This window comes from Mustela nivalis, assembly GCF_964662115.1.
Source record: "Mustela nivalis genome assembly, contig: HAP1_SCAFFOLD_1232, whole genome shotgun sequence".
Lineage (NCBI taxonomy): Eukaryota > Metazoa > Chordata > Mammalia > Carnivora > Mustelidae > Mustela > Mustela nivalis.
The window spans coordinates 87,714-113,025 of NW_028135432.1; the positions used below are offsets into that span (position 1 = coordinate 87,714).

Genomic DNA, 25,312 nt, shown 5'->3' on the forward strand with positions numbered 1-25,312 from the left:
ACTGACAGATGACCATTTTGCCAACAAATAATGTAAACTTATGGTATCAGTAAATACAAGTGCAGTACTGTAAATGTATTTTCTCTTCCTTATGATTTTCTTAATTTTTTTCTTGTTTTATTGTAAGAATGTAGTATATAATGCATGTAACATATGAGATATGTGTTAATTGCCTGTTTATGTTTTTAGTAAGGCTTCCGTTCAGCAACAGACTATTAGCAGTTAAGTTTGGGGGAAGTCAAAAGTTATACACAGATTTTCAGTTGAACAGAGGGTCAGTGCTTCTAGACCCCATGTTGTTCAAGGTCAATGTACTTTTTTGACTGACTAAACATATTCATATATTTGAATATATTTTAGATTCCACACGTAAGTGAGATCATACAGTATTTGTCTTTCTCTATTTGACTTACTTCATTTAGCATAATGCCCCCAAGGTCCATCCCTGACAAGATTTCATTTTTTTTTAATGACTAATACCACATTGTATATGTACCACATTTTCTTTATCCACTCATCCAGGAATGGGTACATAGGTTGTTTCCATATCTTAGCTATTATAAATAATGCTGCAATGAACATTGGGGTGCATATTTTTTTTAAGTTAGTGTTTTAATTTCTTCGGATAAATACCCAAAAGTGGAATTGCTGTACCACATCATAGTTCTATTCTTAAATGTTTCAGGATGTCCATGCTGTTTTCCATAGTAGCTATACCTCCACTTTTCATTCTCATTGATAATACACAAGGGTTCCCTTTTCTCCACAGTCTTACCAACACTTGTTACCTCTTGTCTTTTTGATAATAAGCATCTTAACAGGTGTGAAGTGAAAGGTCAGTGTGGTTTGATTTGTATTTCCATAATGGTTAGTGATGTTGAGCACCTCTTCATGTGCCTGTTGACCATCTGTATATCTTCTTTAGAAAAATGGCTATTCAGATCCTCTGCCCACTTTTTAATCTGATTGTTTGCTTTATGACTGTTGAGTTGTATGAATTCTTTATGTGTTTTGGATATTAATTTCTTATCAGATACATAATTTGCAAATGTTTTCTCCAATTTGGTACATTGCCTTTAACTTTTGTTGGTGGTTTCCTTTGCTATTTGGAAGCTTTTTAGTTTGATGTAGTCCTAATTGTCGATTTTTTGCTTTTATTGCTTTTGCTCTGGATGTAAAATCTAAAGCATCATTGCCAAAACCAATATCAAAGAGGTTACCACCCATGTTTTCTAGGAATGTTATGGCTGCAGGTCTTACATTCAAGTGCTTAATCCATTTTGAGTTAAATTTTGTGTATGGTATATGATAGTAGTCCAGTTTCATTCTTTTGCACGTAGCCGTCCAGTTTACCCAGCACCATTTATTGAAAAGAGTGTCTTTTCCTTACCGTCTATTCTTGGCTCTTTTGTTGTAAACTAATTGACCATAAATGTTTGGGTTTCTGTGCTCTGAGTTCTGTTCCATTGATATATATATTTGTCTTTATGCTAATACAAAAGTTTTGATTATCATAGCTTTGTAAGAAAGTTTGAAATTAGATAGCATGATGCTTTCAGCTTTGCTATTCTTTCTCAAGATTGCTTTATCTCTTCAGAATCTTTCGTGGTTCTATACAAATTTTAGGCTGATTTGTTCTATTTCTGTGAAAAATGTTGATGGAATTTTAACAGGATTGCACTGATAGTTTTTTGGGTGTAATATGGGCATTTAGCAATTTTAATTCCTCTAATCCATGAACACAGAATATCTTTTCATTTATTTGTGTCTCCTTCAGTTTCTTCCATTAATGTCTGATAGTTTTCAGTGTTCAGGCCTTTTTCCTCCTTGGTTAAATTTATTCCTAGATATTTTATTCTTTTTGATGCAAATGCAAATGAAATTGTCTTCCTAATTTCTCTTTCTGATAGTTTGCTATTAGGGAGAAACACAACAGATTATTGCTTATTGACCTTGTATCCTGTAACATCTATTTGTTCTTAAAATTTTTGGTTTAGTCTTTAGGGTTTCCCATATATATAATATTATGTCATCTGCATATAATGACCATTTACTTCCTTTTTAATTTTGATGCCTATTTCTTTTTCTTCCTTAATTTCTCTGGTTAGGATTTCTAATACTGTTTTGGGTAAAGTAGCAAGAGTAGGCATCCTTGTCTTATTCCTGTATCTTAAAGAAAAACTTTCAGTGTTTCATCATCGAGTGTGGTATTAACTGTGGGCTTGTCACATATGGTTTTACTATGTTGAAGTACTTTTCTTCCATACCTATTTTATTGAGAATTTTTACTATAAGTAGATGTTGAATTTTATCAAATGCTGTTGATGTATCTGTTTAGATGATCATATTATTTTTATCCTTCATTTTGTTAACGTGGTATATCATATAGATTTATTTGTGGACATTGAACCATCCTTGCATCCTTGGCCTAAATCCCACTCGATTAGGGTTTATGATCCTTTTTAATGTATGGTTGAATTTGGTTTGCTAGTATTTCATTAGGATTTTTGCATCTGTGTTCATCAGGGATATTGGCCTGTAAGTTTCTTTTCTTATAGTGTCTTTGTCTGGTTGATATCAGGGTAATGAGGACCTAGTAAAAGGAGTTTGGAGAAATATTATACTTGCAATTTTAGATTTATGCTCACTATTATATCATTATTGTGTTCCCTTAAAAATAAAATTTAAAAATCATTCTAATATTTTGTATTCCCAGTTCTCTTACTTTTAGAATTCACCTTTAGATAAACTTACTTTCTCCATTTTAAAATATATAACTATCTCTTTGTTATGTTTCTCCCCCTACCCCCTATTAACATTTCCCACTAACCTTGTATTAAATGAAAGCACATTGGGCCAAGAATCAGAAGTTGATGAGTAGACATTAGTCATGTGACTCTGACATGCCATTTTCCCTGATGAGTTTGTGTCCACATCTAGGCAATGGGTGGGTTGGACTAAGGCCTTGGAGGCGCCTCTGGGCAATATGTGCTGTAATTTGATTCTAATTCTGATGCCATTTGCTTGTTTCCAAAGTTAAATAAATGTTCTTATTTTTACATTTTAATTTTTTCTTTTAAATCACCATTAAACAATTTCAACTTTGATTCAGGTTTAGAATTTTCATGATCATTTTTCTACATTAAAAATTTTAGCCTTGTTTTTTCCACATTTCCCTTTATCTTTTAAAATATAGACATTCAAAAATTGAAATTCAAGTGATAACCCTGGCCCATATAGTTTAATAGTGGTTTAAAAGTAAATAATAAGCTATTAATAGCAGCTTAATTCTTTTTTTGAAAAGATTACTCATTTATTTATTTGACAGAAGAGACAAAGATAGTGACAGAGAGCACAATCATGACCAGTGAGCGTGAGTGGGGAGGAGAGGGAGAAGCAGGCTCCTGGCTGATCAGGAAGCCTGATGTGGGCCTTGATTTCAGGTCCCTGAAATCATGACCTGGGCTGAAGGCAGATGCTTAACAGACTGAGCCACTCAGGCGCCTATAGCAGCCTAATTCTTAATGTCAAAATTTAATCTTTTTTACAGGAAAGTAAACATATAAAATTTTGAAGACTAAATTCTTGGCTTTTTTTTAAAGATTTATTTACATAAGTTTTGTAATTTTATGTTTAACTTATACAAATATAACCTCCAAAGTGCACAATTTATCTAAATTGATAATACTCTTCTCAGAGGTCATTGTGACCCACAAATCAGTCCCTTAAATGATTTTCCTTTCACCTGGCAGGATAAAATGTCCTTTACTTTTTGTCAGTATTCACAAATATTGGAAGATGGAGTTCAGATAAATCATTTCAGCATTATCATCTTTCCTAAAATTTATTTGACCATTTCCTAATTTATTCCAAGTGAGAAAACTTACATTATTTTTCAGTAAGCTTTTTGGTATAATAAATAACACAAGTATTTTAATAAAGTTATTTTGCATATATCTTAGCATCTTCATTGCATTTTTTAAAAATAGCCTTATCAAGAAATAATTTAAATACCATAAAATTCACCCATTTTAGGTGTACATGTAAATAGTTTTCAGGATACCTATAGAAGTATGTGACCACCATCAAAATCTAGAGTCTTTCTATCCTCCCAAAAACAAACATCATGGTCTTTGACAATCCCTACCTATACCTTGCTTCCCTTCCCCCATCAATTATTAATTTACTTTCTGTTTCCATAGATTTACCTGGTATGGACATTTCATGTAAATAGAACCATATAATATGTAATCTTTCATATCTGACTTCTTTGACTTAACATATCTGTTGTAACATGTGGAAATGCTGTACTCCTTAATTAGCAGCTTCTCTATTAAGGCAAAAAATAGTCATAATGAGCAATGTGGCTCAGTTAAAAAAAATAGTGATCCAGCAGTCAAATACTTCTGCTTTCTGGCTCTGTAAAAACAGTCTTTTTACAGGACTTTGGATAAGTTATTAATTTCTTTGACTCAATTACTGCACCAGTAAAATGGAAACATGACCTATCTTAGGAATGGAAATATGACCTATCTTAGAGCTCTAACCTATCTTAGAGCATTAAGAGAATTAAAAAAATAAAATGTAGTAACCCCTAAAGAACTACACAAATATAGAATATTTAACTACATTTTAAGTTGGTTTTCCTGGTATAATAGTCAACCAAATTATTATACTTGAGCTAAAGTATTAGAATTTAAAAAGTACTCTTTTAATAATAAAGGAAAACTATGAATTTTAATTCCTGTTCGCTCAAAGGTCCATTTGCCTCCACTAATTTATATTCTAGTCAGCCTTGGTTAGCTTTAACAATACTAGTCACTCTTTCACTCATGGACTCACCCAGGCACACAACCTACTGCTCATAGACATTTACAGATTATCCACTTTCTGGGCCAATAGCATGAGTAATAGCTACTCTGTCAGAATGAGAAATAAATGACTACCCCACATGCCCTGTGTCCAGTGTCTCAGCTCTTACCAGCATCCCTCTCCTCCTTGCTAATCACTAATACTATCCTTACATCATTAAAAAACAAAAATCATTCCTATGCATTCAGGTAGCTTTCCTACAACAGTCTAAATAGCTAATATTCATGAATTACTAACCACGTGCCATGCACAATATAGTCACAGTGTACTCACTTATCATTACCCTCCTGCCCTCCTAGATTAATCACTTTTATTATCTCTAGTTTACTGATGAGATTACCAAGGTTTTGAGGAATAAAGTCATTTGTCCAAAGCCACACAGTTACAGCACAATTGGAACCTGACTCTAGAACTGTGCTGCCAAAACTTGGGCTCTTAACTCAAATTCCACCACATGGGAGCATTAAAATATATATCTTGTTATCTTTAATTTATGCTTCAGGAGAGCTATTGTACCAGACCATTTCCAGTACTGGTGATAAGCACAAGTTTCCATACGGGGTAGGCAGAAGAGGACAGTAGACACCTAATGATAGGTTATGGGAACTCCTGATGGGTTATGTAATGGGTGATGAGATGGGTATGGGTATGTTTTAGGCTACTTTAATATGATTCTTTTGTTTTCGGTTACCCAAATAAACCATGTTCGCTATTGATTGGGAAATCTCAACATTCAGAGGGAGTTCTAAACATTTGATGCATATCCTCCTAGACCCTCTGTCTTGAATATATTTTTTATAAGAATAGAATAATAGAGTTTTATAATCTCCAGTCTCCCATTTCCTCTCTTCTGAAAATTTTCCATGTCAAAGTATTCTTGGTATTTTGATTTAGGGTGAATCATAACTTATTTAATTGTATCCTAGTTTTGGATGGTTGTTTTCACTTTTTTTCTATTAAAATATTGTGATACATATCCTTATAGTAAATCTTTTCACATATCTGAGTGTTGCCCTATCATCTCTTTTGTCTTCAAATTATAAGCTGTCTTTGTTTTTTTGTTTGATGCTTTTAAATTATGTAATTGGGTGGTAGAATTTGTTTAATGCAATTAGCACAAAGTATGAAAGCAATCTTTTGAAGAAATTCTTGCACTTTGCCTATTTTCCTGCCATCCCAGCACAGCAAGGGGAAGGAGGGTAGCAAGAATCAGAGCCCTGTGTGGCTGACCATGTACTTCATCTCTTTCATAGTCTTGCATAAAACTGTCCTGCATATAGAAATCTCTGTAAGCATTCTGATTGTGAAATACACTGATTCATTAAAGAAACGGATGTTTATATGGTTATATGACACTATTTGAAAATGTCTTAAATATTTTTAGATCCAAGCTTCTCTATCTTCCATGTATTTGTTTCCTTTATTATTAAACCTAAGTATTTTCCTTTTTATCCCATAAATATTTTTAGCTAATACTGTTGTGTTCATAGTAGGTCCCTGTCCATATTGATTACTAGTATTTTCTAGTCTTGAAAAAAATCTCATTAAAATATGTATGTATGATTTGTGAATTATATGTACAAATTTTTCAGAAAACAGAGTACTATTCTAAAGTATTCAGTAGTTTCTAAATCCATCAGAATTATCCCTATGAGATAACTGATGTATTATCTTTGTTTGCCAGTTGAGAGAGAGAGTAGTTTTAATCAGGGTAAAAACATTATAATTAAGCTCCTCTTATCTTATCCATCCATAATTTGTTTGTTTGTTTTTTTAAGATTTTATTTATTTATTTGACAGACAGAGATCACAAGTAGGCAGAGAGAGAGAGAGACGGAAGCAGGCTCCCTGCTGAGCAGAGAGCCCGATGTGGGACTCAATCCCAGGACCCTGAGATCATGACCTGAGCTGAAGGCAGCGGCCTAACCCACTGAGCCACCCAGGCGCTCCATCCATAATTTGTAATATTTCATAAGTGCCCCATAAGTTAGAGTTATTTTCATATTATATTGGATTGGTTTAATGTTTAGAATACACTACAATGAAGGTTTAGAAGCACTTTATTTTTTTGCATTCTGAAGTAAATTTTCAATTCTTATTATTAGAATGTAATTCACTTCCAAATTTTAAATATCTGATTATCTCCTTAGCATGATTTAATGCATATTCCTATTCTCTCCTACCCATACACTCCTAGCGAAATAATTTTCTGGGTTTAATATAACTACATCTGGACTGAATTACACTTTTTAGCTGTATATCCACACCTGTTCTAGCATCTGATGTATTAAAATCTCCAAATGTTATTTCAGTCCTTTCTGGCATTATGTGGAAAATGTTAATGTACATCAAGTATACTTGTTGCAAAATAGATGTGAATCAAACCTCTGAAACATAAACCTTAAAATGAAATGAATTTTCTAAGTGGCTGTATCACCATCTGAGCTTTGTAAAATGTTTGCTAAAGTTAAAATATGTTAATTTGCAATTGATACAGTTGAATACTCATTATAGAACTTTCTTCTATTATTGGTATATATTCTTACATCTGCCAAGGTTTCCCCTGTTAATGCTCATTTAAAAAATTTTCAGTGAGATCTTACTTTTGTAAAAGTCTAAGCTCATTAAACGATGGTGTAATAATGTATACATATAAATACCCTCTAAAAGCAACATACTGAGTATGTTCATTCACATCAGTTATATCTGATCAAAAATCCCACAATTTCAGCCATATAATTAACCACCTAACTAAATAAAGTCATTTAAAATATTGGAGAAATAAAACAGTTAGGATTAAAGGGGTTATTGATTTGTTATCTAAAACATCATTCCTCATCTTGAAGGCAAAAGGAGGCACTTCATTATAATTTCTCTAATGACAGGGGAATATATCCTATTGGTATTTATGGATGAATCCAGTTTGCATGGATCCTACCTATAATAGAGTAGATACTCAATGAGTGTCTAGTGAAGTAAAATTACCTATTTATAAGAAAGTTTGCATTTTAATGCCAAGATACATATTAGATATTATCAATGAAAACTGCACAACTCTTTCTGTTCCATGCCTTTTAAACCCTAGATACATAAATTTAAGCATTTAATTGTAGGCATTCTTATTTCTTCTATCTACAACATTTCATTTATTCATTCAAAAATTATTTTTTGAATACCTTCCATGTCTCAAATACTATGAATATAACAGATAAGATTTCTGCTCTTGCAGAATTTACATTCTACTGACTTTGTATTGTGAAGATTAAATTAGTGTAATGCCCATAGAATGTCATGCCTGGTAGTGTAAGTACTCAGCCCTTAGTTGTGATAATGATGATGATGAAAGACACCTTTATATGTGTTATTCAAAGCCATGAGACTAGATGAGATCCACTAGTGAGAAAATGCACATAGAGAAAAGGGCTAACAAACTGAACCCTGGAGTGTTCTATGAATAAGGATCTTCAGCAGAGACTGAGAAACAATTAGCCAATGAGGTGGGAAGAAACTAGAGAGTATAGTTTATACTTATAGTATAGAGAGGAGTGTTTCAAAGGCAAAGTAAACAGTTGTGTCAAATGCTGCTAAAAGGTTGAATTATATAAGAACAGAGAATTGAATTTTGGAATTGCCAGGATAGTATGTCGTTCATAACTTTAAAAAGAACTATTTCAGATGAACATAGGGGAAGGGAAGGAACATAAAGTAAGATTAAAAACAAAGAGGGATTAAAAAATTAAAAAAAAAAAAAACAAAAAACAAAGAGGGAGTCAAAGCTTAGAAGATTCTTAACCACAGGAAACAAACAGGGTTGCTGGAGGGGAGGTTGGTGGGGGGATGGAGTAACTGAGTGATGGATATTAATGATGTAATGAACACTGGGTATTATATGCAACTGATGAATCACTAAATTCTCTGCATGAAACTAATAATACACTATATATTAACTAACTAGAATTTAAATAAAATCTTTAAAAAAATTTTTTTAAGAAGAGCTGTTTTCTGTGGAGGAGTGAAGAAGAAAGCTCGATTGGAGTAGATAGAAAAGAGACTGGAGGAAAAAAGGCAAATCATGAAAAGAGAGACAGGAATGACTAAGAAGTGTAAAATGAGATGATCAGTTTCAATAGTGAGCAGAGAATTGCAGATTAAACCAACAATGAGACACTATTTTGCACCCTGTGGATTGACCAAAAAAAAAAAAAGTAAATAATTCTTTCTATTAAGTATTAGGAAAGCAGGTGCCTTCATTTAGTGAGGTGGAAATGTACACTGGTGCCTCCATCCTGGGAACCATTTGGCATTAATTAAGTGTATGTATGCCTATGGCCTCATAAGTTTGTTCTGGGGACATGCTGCAGAAAAACTCCCCCATAAGTACTCAAGAAGAGGGATAAAAACTTTTATCACAGGATTATTTACAGTGACACAAGTTGCAAGCAACCAGGTTCCATTACTATAGGCCTAGATCAGTAAAATGACATGTACACACATTAGATATTATATGACAGTCTGAAAGAAATGAATCACATTTATAAATGGTTACATGGGTAGGTCTCAAAATAATGTATAGTGAAGACAAGTAAGAATTAAAATGAGATGCATAGCCTAACAACACTTGGGTGGTTTTTAAAAACACTTGCAAAAAGTACTCTTTTTCCACACATAAGCAAATTCACGAACGCCCTAGAATGGTTCCCTCTAAAATGGATCATTCCCAAATCCAAATAATATGTCCCAATGTCTTAAAAATTAAGCTAACAGACTTCCTGATTACTATATAGCCATCTAGCTAGCTCTTCACAGAAGTGAATACGTTGTCTTTAACTTTTCAACCTTGTCCCCCACTTCACATCAAGTTCTCTAACCCTTGTTTTCTTTTGTATTTTGACCACAGAGTACTGAGTTGATTCGACTCCTTAGTACAGAGCATACTGCTATTGATGACTGTACAAGCAAGACCCCTCCCCAAACAATATTTTCATAAAATATGCCAAACACAGAAAAATACAGAGAATAATATAACAAATGTGGGTGAACCCATCACCCATATTTAACAAGTTTTAACATGACTGTTGTTACTCTGTATATTGTTAAAGAAAAATACGCAGTTAAACCCTTCATTTTCACCTTTCCCCATACAAGCATAACGGCTGGTGACATCTGGCCCAACGCAAGAATAAGGTCCTCAAGGTGAAAAATGCTGAGATTCAGAGAGGAAGTGAGGGTGGGAGCCAGGTTCTGGCCTCACTACTGCCACCGATGATAAGACCTAGCAGGGAGTGCTCACTACGCGCTTGCCACTCTTCTCTTTACATATTTTAAATCTCTTAATTCTTAGTCCTATGCCGTAGTCACCACTTTATAGATAAAAAACTAATGTACCTAAAGTCACACAGCTCATAGAAGCAGAGCCCATGTTTGAAAATAGGTGGTCTGGCTTTAGAGATCCGTGTACTACATGTACCTTATGTTACCCTGTCATAGGAAGGTATTGGGAATAGCGAACTTCTGTTTTTCCTCTTCCTCAGTTATCTCTACCATTAAAAAAAATACAAAGCCTTCAATTTCTCCTTTAAAAAAATTCCCCTGATTGGGATCTCTGGGGGCCAATTTTGCTTGCTTATTCTTTCATTCTGCTTCTTGAACCTGCCATCAGTTTCCTCTACTTTGAACCAGATTTTTTTTTTTTTTTTTTTGGTGTTTATCCAGAAAGCTTTAAACTTGAAATATCTTTCTACTATAAAGGTTTTATTTATTGTTTTCTCAAATGTTATGCTAAATATATTCTCCAAGTGTCTGTAATGTTTTATATCCTTCTATAAAATAGCTAACTATGAATACCTTTTGTATTTGTAGTTTCTAGAAACCTTTTGGAATAACAGCATTCTCTTAAAAGACTAATTACCCCAAAGCTGATGCCTGTGTAATGCTATCCAGCAAGCAGCTGGCTTCATATGAAGAGGGGCTAAGAGCTCTTTTTTGTCTTGTTCATTTAAAATCATTTGCTTCTTATTTAATATCTGCAAAGAACGCAGTCACATCATAGTAGAATTTGCTGTTGTAAATTTTGGATTGTTTCCATGGGTTCCGCCTTACATCTGCATGGTGTTTAAAGCCAATGCTTCCTTTCTTTTTGTAGGCAGTTAGGGCCTTTTGCCTCATAATCCAATGTCATGCTGAATGACAGAAAATTGAAGTTGAATTTATTTAACTATACAGAAGGACTGCACAGAACAATACACTTATTTAAGAACTCCTTGCCTCAGGAACTGAAGGAGCTGTCTTATGCAGGTGGCTTAATCTCTCTGGTGCTTATCCTAACTGTGTTCCTTTATTGAGGACAGAAACTAGGCACTCTGCTTCTAAAAACAAAACGACCCTGCTAGTCTACTAGAACCAATAATAAATCAGTAGCATGCTTACTCCTCATTCAGAACAGTAATAATAAGTTCTGTGTATTTTTAAAATAATTCTTAGTGCTTCTTTTTTGGAGAACATGAAAATATATTAACTCTTAAATTATACACTGCTGGTCAGTTTACATTATGGATTATTTATAATGAATCTTTTTTTCCCTCAATTCTCTGTGGTATCTTCTGTTTATATAAAGTGATTTCTTTGTTGATATAACTTGTATTTTCTGTTTCTGTTTACTTCACATGGTTTCTGTGTTGTGGAGTAAAAACATTTATTCCCTTTCCCTATTTTGACTCAGAGTTGCTGTAAATACATAGTAAATTTTCTGAAGGAAGTGACTTCTTTACTTACTGGACACTGTGAATTAGACTAAGCTATCTATGCTTATCTTGAGCCAGGGAGAAAGGGAGATTTGAGTGGGTATGCAGAGAGAATAATACTGGAAAGTACAGTAGCTTTTTCTTTCTTGAGTGGGTCACGATTGTGTAGTTTATTTTCCTTTAAACCTAGTAAATTCTGGAACTGTGATGCACATTTATATTCAAATGTGAGCTTAAGAATACTTTCCAAAGCAGGGCACCTGGGTGGCTCCGTTGGTCAAGCCTCCAACTCTTGATTTCAGCTCAGGTCATGACCTTAGGGTGGTGAGATCAAGCCCTGCATTGAGTTCCACTTCAGATTCCTTGCTCAATGGTGAGTCGGTTTGAGTCGGTTGCTATAAATGCTATAAAAATAGGGATTTATTTAGCTACCATTTTTATTATCTACTATTATAATTTTGGGGTGATTGAGAATTAACTGTATATAATTCACATATCAAGTACCAATTATTTGGAATTTGTTTTTAAGATAATCAGATCTTCCTCTTAACAATAGCTATATTTGGAAGTGATAACATGAAATTTGCTACATGGGCTCAGACCCGTGCTTCATCTAGTTTAACATTATGTTTTGCGAAAGCACCAAGGGACATTAATAAAAAGGCATAATTGTTCTCTCTGAAGTCAGTCTTATAAAATTGGTCACAATAATAGCATGTTTGTCTTAGTATCTTTCATTTATTATATTAATTTTTAAAGCTTTCAAAAATTAAATCTAAACCCTCTTGGAGTTAGACATTTTGCTAATATACTACATATTTTATGTAAAATACTTTTCATCCATCGTAAGTATGCCTTTTTAACAATTCTTAGATATGTTAAACAGATCTGTAGCTACACTAACCATACTTTCAAGGACAAATATCATATCCCCTTGTAGCTTTTGTAATTTGAGAGCCATGTAGGAGAGTTAGAAAGATAAGGACTTCAGGATGAGTCTAATCTGAGTTTTAATCATGGGAGCACTTCTTACTAGCTATGTCACCTTTGATAAGTTAGTTAATTACTCAGCTTCTTAAAGTCTATATTAGTAAAAATATGTATTTGTTTTTTATGGTAGTTGTGACTATAAATGAAATGATATAGGAAAAAGCATTTTGCAGAGTGCCACAGAGTACACCATCAACAAACACTAACCACCTTCCTTCCTTATTCTTCAGAGGATGGGCTAAAATCTTTTGGCTATGCCTGTGTGAATAGAACCCCTTTGCAAGTCCATGTGAACTTAATGACAAAACAATCCATCGAGCAGTGTTCATAAGAGATTGCTTTATTTCAGAAGGTCACATTCAAAAATAAATTATCTATATGTATATGATCTTTTCCCACATATAATGATATCACTTGATAACTGGGGAAAAGGTACCCCAAAATATTATATATGAGTTAAGTCCTTATTGGCATTTACTTTGAGGGGCCATTCTTTCAAACTGATCCCCTCAGTTGACTTAAAAACATTCTGTCAGTTTAACTGTTGGCTAATGCATTAATTCATTGTGAGATATTAGGCAAGCGGTACGTGGGTGCCTCAGTGGGTTAAGCAGCCGGCTCTTCATTTCTGCTAATGTCATGATCTCAGGGTCATGAGATTGAGTCCTGCTTTGGGCTCCGTGCTATGCAGGGAGCCTGCTTAAGATTCTCTCTCTTTCTGCCCCTCCCCTTCTTTCAAAAACCATATAAATAAATAAAAATAGAAAGCATACCTTGGAGCACCTGGGTGGCTCACTGGGTTAAAGCCTCTGCCTTCAGCTCAGGTCATGTTCTCAGGGTCCTGGGATCAAGCCCTGCGTCGGGTTCCCTGCTCAGCGGGGAGCCTGCTTCCTCCTCTCTGTCTGCCTGCATCTCTGCCTACTTGTGGTCTCTATCTGTCAAATAAATAAATAAAAATCTTAAAGACAAAAAGAAAGAGAGGGGGGAAAAAAGCATATTGTAAGATACCAGGCAAGAGAATCAGAAAGTATATCCTTTTTTCCCCCTTATCTGAAAAATGGGCTATTTGCACCTAGATAGAGGTTTGAGGGATAAAATTAAGAATGTATGTGTAAGTCCTGGGTAAACATGAAGATTTATACTAAATGTCTGGCAAATTCTAATTAAAACATTCATTTAGAGTAATTTTGTTTTCTGATTTTTGTTTTGGTTCCTAATTTAAAGGCACTGGCTCTTCTTCATAAAACAAAGCAAAGAAGGCAGATTGACGATATATATAGAAATGTTGTATATGTGTATGGATACATAAAGATTTTAAAGTTTACTATTAAAACTATGTTATTAAAACATATCTGAGCAGGAGTAAATAGACTTTTATAGTTCCAGTGTGTTAAATTATTTTCTCCATAGAAACCAGTTAGTCCATCTAAGTTTGTTTTCTACCTTTCTCTCAACAAGAGTGCCAACAAGGGCTGTCATTGCAGTGGGGATTCGGATCATAGTTCCCACACACAGGCTAATGGCAGGACCTACTTCATTCAAGCTATTTGTTCTTTCTGCTTTAGTTTCAGTTCTGCATCCACACACATTAGACACGGCTGCTTGAATAATCTTTCTCAAACACTGCTTGAATTCCCCAGTCCATGGAAGCCAATTTCCTGCTTGTATTTTCTTAGCTTCGAAAGTCATTAAAATGCCTCTTAGATGCTACCCAGAGTTAACAGATTCTTTACTGGGAGCCTCTCACATGGTTTGTCTATTTCAGTTCTACAGGGAGGCCTCAGTGATCCTTCTCAGTTCCAGGCCACAAGGGCCAGCTCAGGCAGTCAGATATATCTGAGGTGAGCCACATGATCAAAATACATGTGTGTGTCAGCAACATAAATTTACTTTAAAAACATTAATAAAATTTAGCCTATTCACTATAGGCTAAATTATCAAGATGTTGGGGGCAGAAAGAGGCCAATAAATTAGATCTGTCAAAAACCATTAATTCTGAGGGGCTTCTGGAGAGATGGGCTGCATATCTTGGCAAACCAGAGTAAACAGCTGTAGCATGCTGCAGGAACTGAGTGGCAGTTCTCAAAGAATATGGTTTACATTCTGAAACTATCTGGACATTTTGAATGTACTAATCAGATGAATACATTGTATCATTTCAGATTTACAAGGTCAAGTAGAGGCCCTTGGGCTAAACCTTCAGAAGGCAGTGACCAAGATTGACAACTATAAAGAAAAGCTCATGTAAGATGGTAAACATTGAACAACCTGTAGATTTTAGAAAGACCTCCCCCACCCTTACCATCTGTTCTCTGTGACTCTTTTGGCAGTGATTTCATTGTGAGTGTGGTCTGCTTTTCTCAGGCACTTTTCTGGCTTGTCTTGTATATTAAAGGACAGGTAAATATTTTTAAATACATGAAATAAGAATTTCACTCAATAAGAAACTTAACCTAGTCATGTATTAAAGCTTTCCCTGATTGTTCAAGTGTAACTCAATGTGAAATATTCTGATTCTTTCTCTCTCTCTCTCTCTCTCTCTCTCTCTTTTTTTAAGATTTGATTTATTTATTTGACAGATAGAGATCACAGGTAGGCTGAGGCAGGCAGAGAGAGAGAGGAGGAAGCAGGCTCTTGTATTTTTTTTCTCTTGACGTGTCTCTTTATTATCCATTCAATTACCAATTTCAAGTTCAAAAAAAGAGTATCTTTGAAATGCTGGAGTACTTACACTTTATATAAGTGAGAAAGAAAAATTGGAAAACAGATGACAAGAAAATGCCCTTGTAAAATATCCAGAGCACTATTGCTTTTAGAAATGGATTTACTTCAGAAGTTTCAAAAATTACTTTATGGTATTGGGGCACCTGGGTGGCTCAGTGGGTTAAAGCCTCTGCCTTCAGCTCAGGTCATGATCTCAGGGTCCTGGAATCAAACTCTGCATCGGGCTCTCTGCTCAGCAGGGAGCCTGCTTCCTCCTCTCTCTCTCTCTCTCTCTCTCTCTGCCTGCCTCTCTGCCTACTTGTGATCTCTCTCTGTGTCAAATAAATAGATAAAATCTTTTAAAAAATTACTTTATGGTATAAATATCATACATCTATAATTACAATACTAAAATAGAATTTATGTAATCTTTGAAAAAAAATTTTTTTTTTACTTTGTGGTATGTTATCTGGTAGCTCTGGTTTTCAGTTCCTGTATTTTGGAAGCATGAACCTCATCAGACATATAAATATTTAGAAAGCTTAGCAACGAGATGTTGTGTTGACTATGGACTACTCCTAAGAACAATGTGTTTAATAAAATGCTTAGCAGCACAAGGAAGAACAAATTCCAAAAATGCCTTACCAAATTAATGTATACTTGAATTATTTGTAGCAAAATAATTTGTCTTTGAAAAACAAAAGAAATCAAATATTCTAGCTTTATAGCACTGTGGTTAATAGTACAATAAATACAATAATTCAACCATCAGTGTATAGTGGCTAAGGTTGAAGGAATGAGTGGACGAAGGCCCTTGAATGATTCACTGGACCCAGGAAGAAAACAAGTATGAAAGAAGCAAATGCTATTACCTCCCCTCCAAAGAACCCCATTGTTCCCCACCCTCTAGTAACATTAGGGAGGGTTTTGGCTATATGGATGTCTCTTGTGGAGGGCAATCTAATCAAGTCATGGCTACCGCATGACTTTGGTTTCTTAGATCTCAATAAGTGACAAAAGCACATTCTAGGAATAGAGGAGTAGGGCCGGTACCTGACTCAACTCAAAGGGAATTTGTGGACCCACCAAGACTTTAGCATATAGAGTGGAGTCCTAGCAGTTAGGAGAGATGCTAACTACAGAAATAAGCATACTGAGGAAAAGGAATAAAGCTATGTGGTTATGACAAGAATTGATTTACTTGATAAATTGGCACAGAATTTTCTATATATAGAAGGCACATTACCATTTAATATTAATTAACATACTTTGCGATATTTTTCATTACTCATATATATGTATATATATTTTAAAGATTTTATTTATTTATTTGACACAGAGAAAAAGATAGCCAGAGCGAGGGAAAAAGAGCACAAGTAGGGGGAGCAGCAGGCAGAGGGAGAGGGAGGAGTAGGCTCCAGAGCCTGACTTGGGGCTCGATGTGGGGTACAATCCTAGGACCCTGATATCATGACCCAAATTGAAGGCAGACACTTAACCAACTGAGCCACCCAGGTGCCCCATTATTAATTGTTTTTGACATAATTTATAATATAAATTTTGAGAAATGACAAAAATCAGAATAGGTTGGAGTTGGAGTAAGAAATACAACATCACTAAAGTCCATCAAACAAATTAGCTGGAGGATATCACTATACAATTGCAGGTATGCTAATGCTTTTGTTTCATTTTATAAAACTGGTGCTTCCTGCCCTATATAAAAACTTCCAAAAATTAGAAAATCGGCAAAGTATCCACTTTTAGAAAACTGAGTTATGAAAGAACTACTAAGTCCCTTGCGATTACTAGATGGTACCCCATCCAGATGGAACTGCCCAGAGACAGGAAGGGCCTGTTTTTCTGGTGTCTCCTTAGAAATGAGGAAAAAATGTCCCAGAGTCCCTCTCTTTACATCTTGTTAGCTGGAACTTTTTACATACACTCTTCTAAATGAATCACTGGCAAGGGGAACAAGACTAACACAATTAGTATAGACCAAGCAGCATAAGGATAATGGAGCTCTGATGGCCAGGAAGAAAGCTATAGTGCATGTCTAGAAGGCATCCAGTAATGCTTGCTAACATGGTAGATCATTTATGATGCTTTGAAAAGTTATGACATGAGGAAGGCCCATTGAACTTGCTGACCAAGGTCAAGACATGAGGAAAGCCAGTTGTGATAGACAGAAAAATGGTACCCAAACATTTTCATGGCTTAATCTCTGGAATCTGTGAGTATATTATTCTATATGAGAAAAGGAACTTTGCACATGCGATTAACTATTTTGAGAGAGGGAGATTATCCTCGATTATCTGGGCAGGCCTGATGTAATTGCAGAGATAATTATAAGAGGAAATACTTACAAGTATAATTGCAGAGATACTTATAAGAGGAAAGAGGGTCAGAGTCACAAAAGTAGTTGTGAAGGTGGAAGCAATGTTTGGAATGTTGTGATCTAAGGTTAGAAGAAGGGGGCACAAGCCAAGGAATGCCTGTGGTCTTTAGAAGCTAGAAAAGGCAAGGAAACAGATCTTCTCCTGGACCCACCAGAAGGAACACAGCCCTTGAGATACCTTGATTTTAGGACTTCTTACCTTATAACTGTAAGATAAGTTTGTGTTGTCGTAAACCACTAAGATGGTGGTAATTTGTTATAGCAACAATAAGAAATTAACACACCAGTTCAGAGCCTAGTAAGGATTTTGGATTTATAATGGAGGGCAATGGGAAACTATTAGAGGATGTTTGACATGAGAATGAACTCATCTGATTTGTTTTAATGGGTCAGCATGGCAGCTACCTGGAGAGTGGACAGGAGTGAGAGTACAAGAGCAATGGGGAGCCCAGGTGGGAGGGCATGAGCTCATGCAAGTGAGAAGTGACTGGTTGAGTGTAAGGCTGTATGTAGTGGGGAGATGGAGAAAAATATGTGTCAGTTCAATCTGACAGGATTTATTGGTGGAGTGGATGTGACTGAGGAGCAAGAGGACTAGTAAGGAAAGATTAAAGGATGAGATCTGGGGACTTTCGGCATCATGGTAAACAGTTGAGAGGTGCTAGAGTAGAGTGACTATGAGCCTGGATTCTGGATCCAGACTGCTTCCCACTCTGCTGTTTACTAGTATGTCACATCGCGTGCGGCGCTAATCTCTCTAGACTCCATTTTCTCAATTGTAAGAAGGAAATAAGGGCTACCTTGTCATTATTGGGTTGGTGTCCTTGATTAAAGTGCGAAAATTGTAGAAGAGATAGATACGGGGGGAGAGAAATTAAAAACTGTGCTTTTGATGGTATTCGATTTAGAATGCCTTTTGGACAGCCAGGTGGAAGTATCAAGGAGACAGTTAGAAAATAGTTATTTCATATGAAGCAGTGGAATGGTATAGAAACTTGCCTTTTAAAAAAGATTTTATTTATTTATTTATTTACTTATTTGAGAGAGAGTGAGCACAAGCAGGGGAAGGGGCAGAGGGAGAAGCAGACTCCCTACTGAGCAGGGAGCCCAATGTGGGGCTCAATCCTGGGACTCTGGGGTCATGACTTGAGCCAAAGCAGACACTTAATGGAATGAAGCACCCCAAAGCTTGCCTTTCAAATCAAGAAAAACATCGAATTATTTCACCTTATTTCCTTTATGTTGATTAGCAGGGGCCTTCCTGAAGGCTTATTCCAAGCCCTTGAAAAGATTGACATTATTTGCTGAGAGTAAGGAACAAATGCAGTGTTGAAAGAGATACAGGCTTTCTTTCTATTCCCTCCAGTTCCCCCTCTCCTCATCCTAATGAAGGTGAAGATAGCCATTGTGTCATGAAGAGTAAACCATAGAAAGAGTGGCTTAATAGGCATGGGGGTGGGAGCAGACCATGGTGAGGGGAATCCTTGGAATAGTAGGCTCTCTAGATTAATTGTCCATATAGTTAGCAAAATAACCACTAAAAGAAGTTCTACTGTCCCTGCCTCTAGATTAGAAAAGTTGTATGTGAGTCTGAACATGGAGTGAATGTCATGGTGGGTATGCTATACCTCAGAGGATTTTTCAAAGTTTTTATTTTTGTTAATTTGCAGTGTTATATTAGTTTCACATATATGATACAGTGATTCAACAATTCAGTATATCACCTTGGGCTCAAAGCCCTTTTTTTTTTTAGAGAGAGAGAGAAAAAAAAAAAAGCATTCAAGTGGGGTGGGGGTGAGGGGCAGAGGGAGAGGGAGAGAGAATCTTAAGCACGCTGAATGTTGAGCCTGACACAGGGCTCAATCTCACAACCCTGAGATTATGACGCCAGCCAAAATCAAGAGTCGGACGCTTAAACAACTAAGCCATTTAGGTGCCTCTGAAAGCATTTTTTAGGTTAAAAAAGATTTTTTTTTATTTCAAAGCAAATAAATAAAACTTGGAAAATAAAATATGTAAAAAAGAATATCATAGTTGTATTTTGATAAAGCCTTCTAGTCCTTCTTCTAAGAACTTTTTCTTAAAGTCTTCTTTTTCTAAGTAATGTCTATTTTTTAGCATATTTTCACTTAGAGAGATAATGTATCATTTTCAGTTAGTAATAAATATATGACATGTTCTAAAAAATGACATTATTCATGTCATTACATGATACATTTCTAGATAACTATTAAATGGCTATACAATATTTCATGTGTAGATGAATCATAACTACTTACTAAGCTTTTGTTTTTGTAGAATTTGGATAGTTTTTGCTAGAATCAAACTTAAATAATTTTGATGCTTTTAATACATAATGACTTATTGCCTTCCAATAAGATTATACTGATTTATAATCTCAGCATTGTTTGTAAATACCATTTCTTCACTTCCTAGCTAATGGTATAATAACTAAACAAAGAAACAAACTAGTTTGATTGATGAAACACTGTACTCCTGCATATTTGACTCTGAATTCTTTCTTTTGTGACTCACCTGAACATAATCTTTGCCCAGTTTTCTAATGGTATGTGAAACTCTTCCTTATTCCTTCTTTTCTAATATTTTATTCAGAAATAACTTAAAACTTTAAAAAAGTTGTAAACATAATAATAGTACAAAGAACACCCAAATAACCTTTACCCAGATTAACATTTTAACCCATTGCTTTCTTCCTCATCCTTTCCCTGGCCCCATCCTCTCTCTCTCTCTCTCTCTCTCTCCGCACACGTACACACACACACACACACACACACACACACTTTTCTTTCCTGAATCGTTTGAGGGTAAGTTACATACAACATGACCCTTTACCTCTAAGTACTTTAGCCTGCCTTTCCTCAGGATGGTGATACTTTAATATGGAAGCACTGCATGGAGCCCTGGGTGTTACACGCAAACAATGAATCATAGGGCAATACATCAAAAACTAATGATGTCCTGTATGGTGACTAACATAACATAACAAAAAGCACAGTAATCTGTGTCATAAATTTATATAAAGCCCTTTAATCTGCCATCCATATTCTAATTTTGTAAGTTGGCCTTTATAGCATTTTCTCCTCTAGTATAGGACCAGTAGAGTCAGCCTGTTTGGCATGTCTTTTTAGCCTCCTAATTCTGGAATATTTCCAGTTTCTCTTTTTTTATGACATTGATGTTTTTTGAAAAATGCAGAACCCCTCACAATTTTTTAAATAAAAATTTTCATTTTATATTGGTCTGGTGTTTCCTTTTGATTGGATTAGGGGCATGTACTCTTAACCAGAAAACCATGTAAGTGAGGATTTGTCCTTCTCAGGGTATGACTACCTGCCTGCCTTCACTAGTGATGTTAATTTTGATCACCTGGTGAAGGTATTGCTCAATTTTTCCACTCTCTTATTCCTGGGTTTGTTGTTGTTGTTCCTTTTCAACTAGTAAGCAGTCTATAAGAGACACTTTAAATATACTGTGAATGCTATCCTCCTCATCAAAATTTATCTCTCAATATAGCATCCAGTAATGATTTTTACCTTATCTAAACTTTACACAGTGGTTGCTAAATGATGATTTTTCTGACTCCAGCCCTCCCTCCCCATTTATTAGTCCTCAGCATCCTACTTTAAGCAAGAGCCTCCACTTCTCCCCATTATTTATTTATTTATTGTTGGTGTGAATCTATGAACTCTTATTTTTTCAATGGTTTATAATTTGCTGTATTGAATTGCTTTGATACATAAATTATCTAGGCTTAGCCAGTAGGAGTCCCTTCAAGCTGACTTCTGTGAACTGGAATGTGGTTTCCTCATCTTGTATAAGTATTTGTTCACCTTCTGACATAACAAGATATCTCAGATGTATTTACTCTGCCTTAGTCTTGGAATCAGCCATTTCTGAGTACTCTTGGTTCCTTTGAATAGGAATGGCGTTAGAGACCAAGATCTAGGCTTTGAGTAGGCTTGTCTGCTGCTTGATTCTGTTGATGGTTTCATGGGCTTGTATATATGTCAGACATATCAAAGTATATATGTACTTCATTGTGTGTCAACATGATACCTTCATCGATTTTACAAAAAGCGGATAATGAAAATAACATGTTTTAAGAAGACATTTTTTGAGAAGAAAAAGTTAAGCTAAAATGTAGTGTTCAAAGATAAAACTTGAGTAATAAAATGCTAAGGAAAATCAAAGTGATTACTATGAAATTCATGAAAATGGTTATTTTAGGGAGGATGGGGGTTGGCTGTGACTGGGACCAGGGACATGAAGCTTCTAGAGTAGCTAGTCAGGTTTTATGTTTTTACCTGGATGGTAGTTATAAGAGTTTTCTCCTTATAATAATTCATTATATAATTGTTTTATGTGATTTTCCTATAGATTATAATTTTATCATATTTTATAATAAAATCATTTTAAAAATAAATGAATGTTATACACATTCATTATGCAAATAAATGATTACTTATTAGAAATTAAAGTCATTCTACAAATAGGGCAAATTCATTGGCAATCTAACATATAGTTATTGTAAGGTTTATAAGCTATTTTAAGGTACTTTCAGATAATAACTTATTAATAAATAGCCTATATAAACTTAAACTGGAATATTACTTTTTCTTAATATATTAACTTTTCGAGTTTTGTTACAAAACCCAATTACATAAAATCAAGACATATGTTTATTTCAGTTTTAGAATTTCCATTTGGTTCATTTTAATGGTTTATTTTTCTGCTGAGATTTATCATCTTTTCACTAATTAGAGTGGATTTTTTTTAATGTCTTTAAGCAGAGTTATAACTGCTCTGAAAAATCCTTATCTGCAAATTTTAGTATCTGGGTCATCTCAGAGGCAGTCCCTATTAACTGTCTTTTCTGTTAAGAATAGGTCATGCTTTTCTGTTCTTGCTTGTGTTGAGTAATTTTTATTATATTCTGGGCATTGTAAATGTTATATTATAGAAATTCTGGATTCTATTATATTTCTCTAAATACTCCAAATACTATTGTTGGTGGGGGTGAGGGTGTTGCTGCTTTAAGCAGATTGTTAGTTTGGTTGGCCTCAGACTGTAAACTCTGTCTTTATCGCAACAGCTCAAATCTCTGTTTAATTGTTTTATCTTTACCCTAATTGGAGTATGCCCTGTGCATGAAGAGTTCAAAGCCCAGTCAGATGTGTATGTAGCGTCTGTATGCAGTATTGGGACTTCCTGTGTTTGACTCTCCTATTTTGAGTCACTCTTCACTTTTCAGCACTGTGGTTGACCCAAACACTGTGCACTAATTCTTTAGGCCAGACTATGTTTTCTTTTCTTTTCTTTTTTTTTTAATTTTTATTTATTTATTTATTTGACAGAGACGCAAGTAGGCAGAAAGGCAGGCAGAGGGGAGAGGGAGAAGCAGGCTTGCCACTGAGCAGGGAGCTTGATGTGGGACTCGATCCCAGCACCCTGGGATCATGACCTGAGCATGGGCAGTCGCCCAACCAACTGAGCCACCCAGGTGCCCCAGACTATGTTTTCTATTAGAATGTTAGTTCCCCTAAATGATGCAGACTGGACTGTCATGTTTGAAATCATTAACACACATACACACACACACACATACACACAAACCTTGACCCCATGCTATCACCACATTCCACGTTCAGCTTCCCTCCAGAATCTTCTTGTTTTTGTTCACTTTCCAATGCCTTCGAATAGGAGTTTTTCTTTTTTTAATGTTCTTCAAAGTTTAGACTTTTTATTTGTATGCAGATGAGTCTGACAGGGGCCTACTTAGCCATCATAGAAGTGACCTGAATGTTTATTTCTTTAAAGAAATAATAATATAAAGATGCTAAGAAATTTCTCCTAAAGATGAATAAAATAATGATATAGAAAAACACATTGTTGGACTAACAGATTGGGTGATTTTTTGGCAGAGCAAAACCCCTTGACTTTATATATCTAATCTCAAGGAAGTACGCATACATAATCACAAATAGAATATAAAGAAAAGAAAAGTAATAAAGGAAAAACATGTTTTTAAAAAAGGAAAACATTTATACTTGAACTATTTTGAAATAAAATATTTAAACCTTTTATATTATTTTAGGAATAAATCTAATGAAGCTGCTGACTGTCAAAGAGAACTTAGAAAACTGAAGTTTGAATCCATTATTTCTGAATCACGGTATACATTGCAAATTTTTAAATCAATGTTTTTAGTCATTGAATTTGAAACCATACTTTAAATAACATTTTATTTGAGATATATTTAACTTTTCTTACTATCTTATTTACACATATACCTAACTCATGTTTGTAATATCTTGAAGTTGCTCATTTATTTTGCTTCTCCCTAAATGGGAAAGTTTTAATATCACAGAACTATCTATTTTCTTAGTATTTTAAAAATTTTTCTTTTAAGTTAAAATTACAGTCTTTGATTTCAAATGAGATTTTCACATATCTTTGATAAACATAAAAATGTAGTGTCTAATGTGTATTGGTGAGCTTTTTTTTAAATCCTGTTCCATTTTAGGCATACCAGATTGCTTAAAGAGAAAGAGGATTCTTTAATGGCTTGTCAACAAATATATAAAACTTTACAGGAAGAACTGACTGCAAAAGAAAGACAAGAAGAAGACATGAAAAAAAGAATTAACCTTGCAGAAAATGAACTACAGATAACCAAAACTCTTCTGACTCAGACAAAGGAAGAAGTTGTAACACTGAAAAATGAAAGGTATAGTCCACAACAATTTCTTCCAAAAATATCTTATTTAACTCAGTGTTCCATATATATTTGAAATATCAAGGTCTTATGTATATTAATGACAGTGAAATTACGGCATTTAGGACTTATTTCACGGGAAAGGTCATCACATCCCACCACTTCATTTGATGATGATTAAACTGAAATCCAAATGTGTTAAATGAGATGCTCAAAGTCATATAGTGAAAGTAGAGATGGAATCCACATTACATTTGGTGTTAGATTTTTATTGAAAAGTATCAAAAAGACCATGTGTGATCTTATACTACTGAATTTCACCTAGGCCAATAATTGGTGGATTCTATCATTTTCCAACAGAAAAACATCTTTTTGTATCACTTTTTCCTTTCATTTGCTCCTACTTTTCTTCTCTGTTACTTATCAACAACCTCTTCTTGAGGGCTCTCCTCTGACATTCAGGTAGTAACGGGAAACTAAAAAGCATGTTCATTTAACCTCCCTAGATATTGTTGCTCAGTTAATTTGTCTTTAAATTAACCTTATTTATACTTAATATCTCAACCCTGCTTTCTTTATTTTTTTTTCATTTGCCTGGTATGTCTTTATTCATTCTTTTCAAGTTCTTTAGTTTTTGGTTTTTTTTTAATTAATTTTTTATTTTTTATAAACATATATTTTTATCCCCAGGGGTACAGGTCTGTGAATCACCAGGTTTACACACTTCACAGCACTCACCCAAGCACATACCCTCCCCAATGTCCATAATCCCACCCCCTTCTCCTAAACCCCCTCCCCCCAGCAACCCTCAGTTTGTTTTGTGAGATTAAGAGTCACTTATGGTTTGTCTCCCTCCCAATCCCATCTTGTTTCATT

General features: G+C 34.8%; 1 protein-coding gene across 2 annotated transcripts in view; it reads left to right on the forward strand.

Annotated features, from left to right (window-relative positions):
• The window catches only part of LEKR1 (leucine, glutamate and lysine rich 1), a gene marked incomplete at its 5' end in the record, with an annotated part of 163,734 nt that overhangs the window by 86,384 nt on the left and 52,038 nt on the right, over positions 1-25,312 (forward strand). For both annotated transcript variants that reach the window (XM_082750521.1, XM_082750522.1), the window contains 3 exons: positions 14,765-14,846; positions 23,816-23,893; positions 24,245-24,448. In XM_082750521.1, coding sequence (XP_082606647.1) covers positions 14,765-14,846; positions 23,816-23,893; positions 24,245-24,448 — 364 coding nt within the window. The remainder of the gene's footprint in view (positions 1-14,764; positions 14,847-23,815; positions 23,894-24,244; positions 24,449-25,312) is intronic.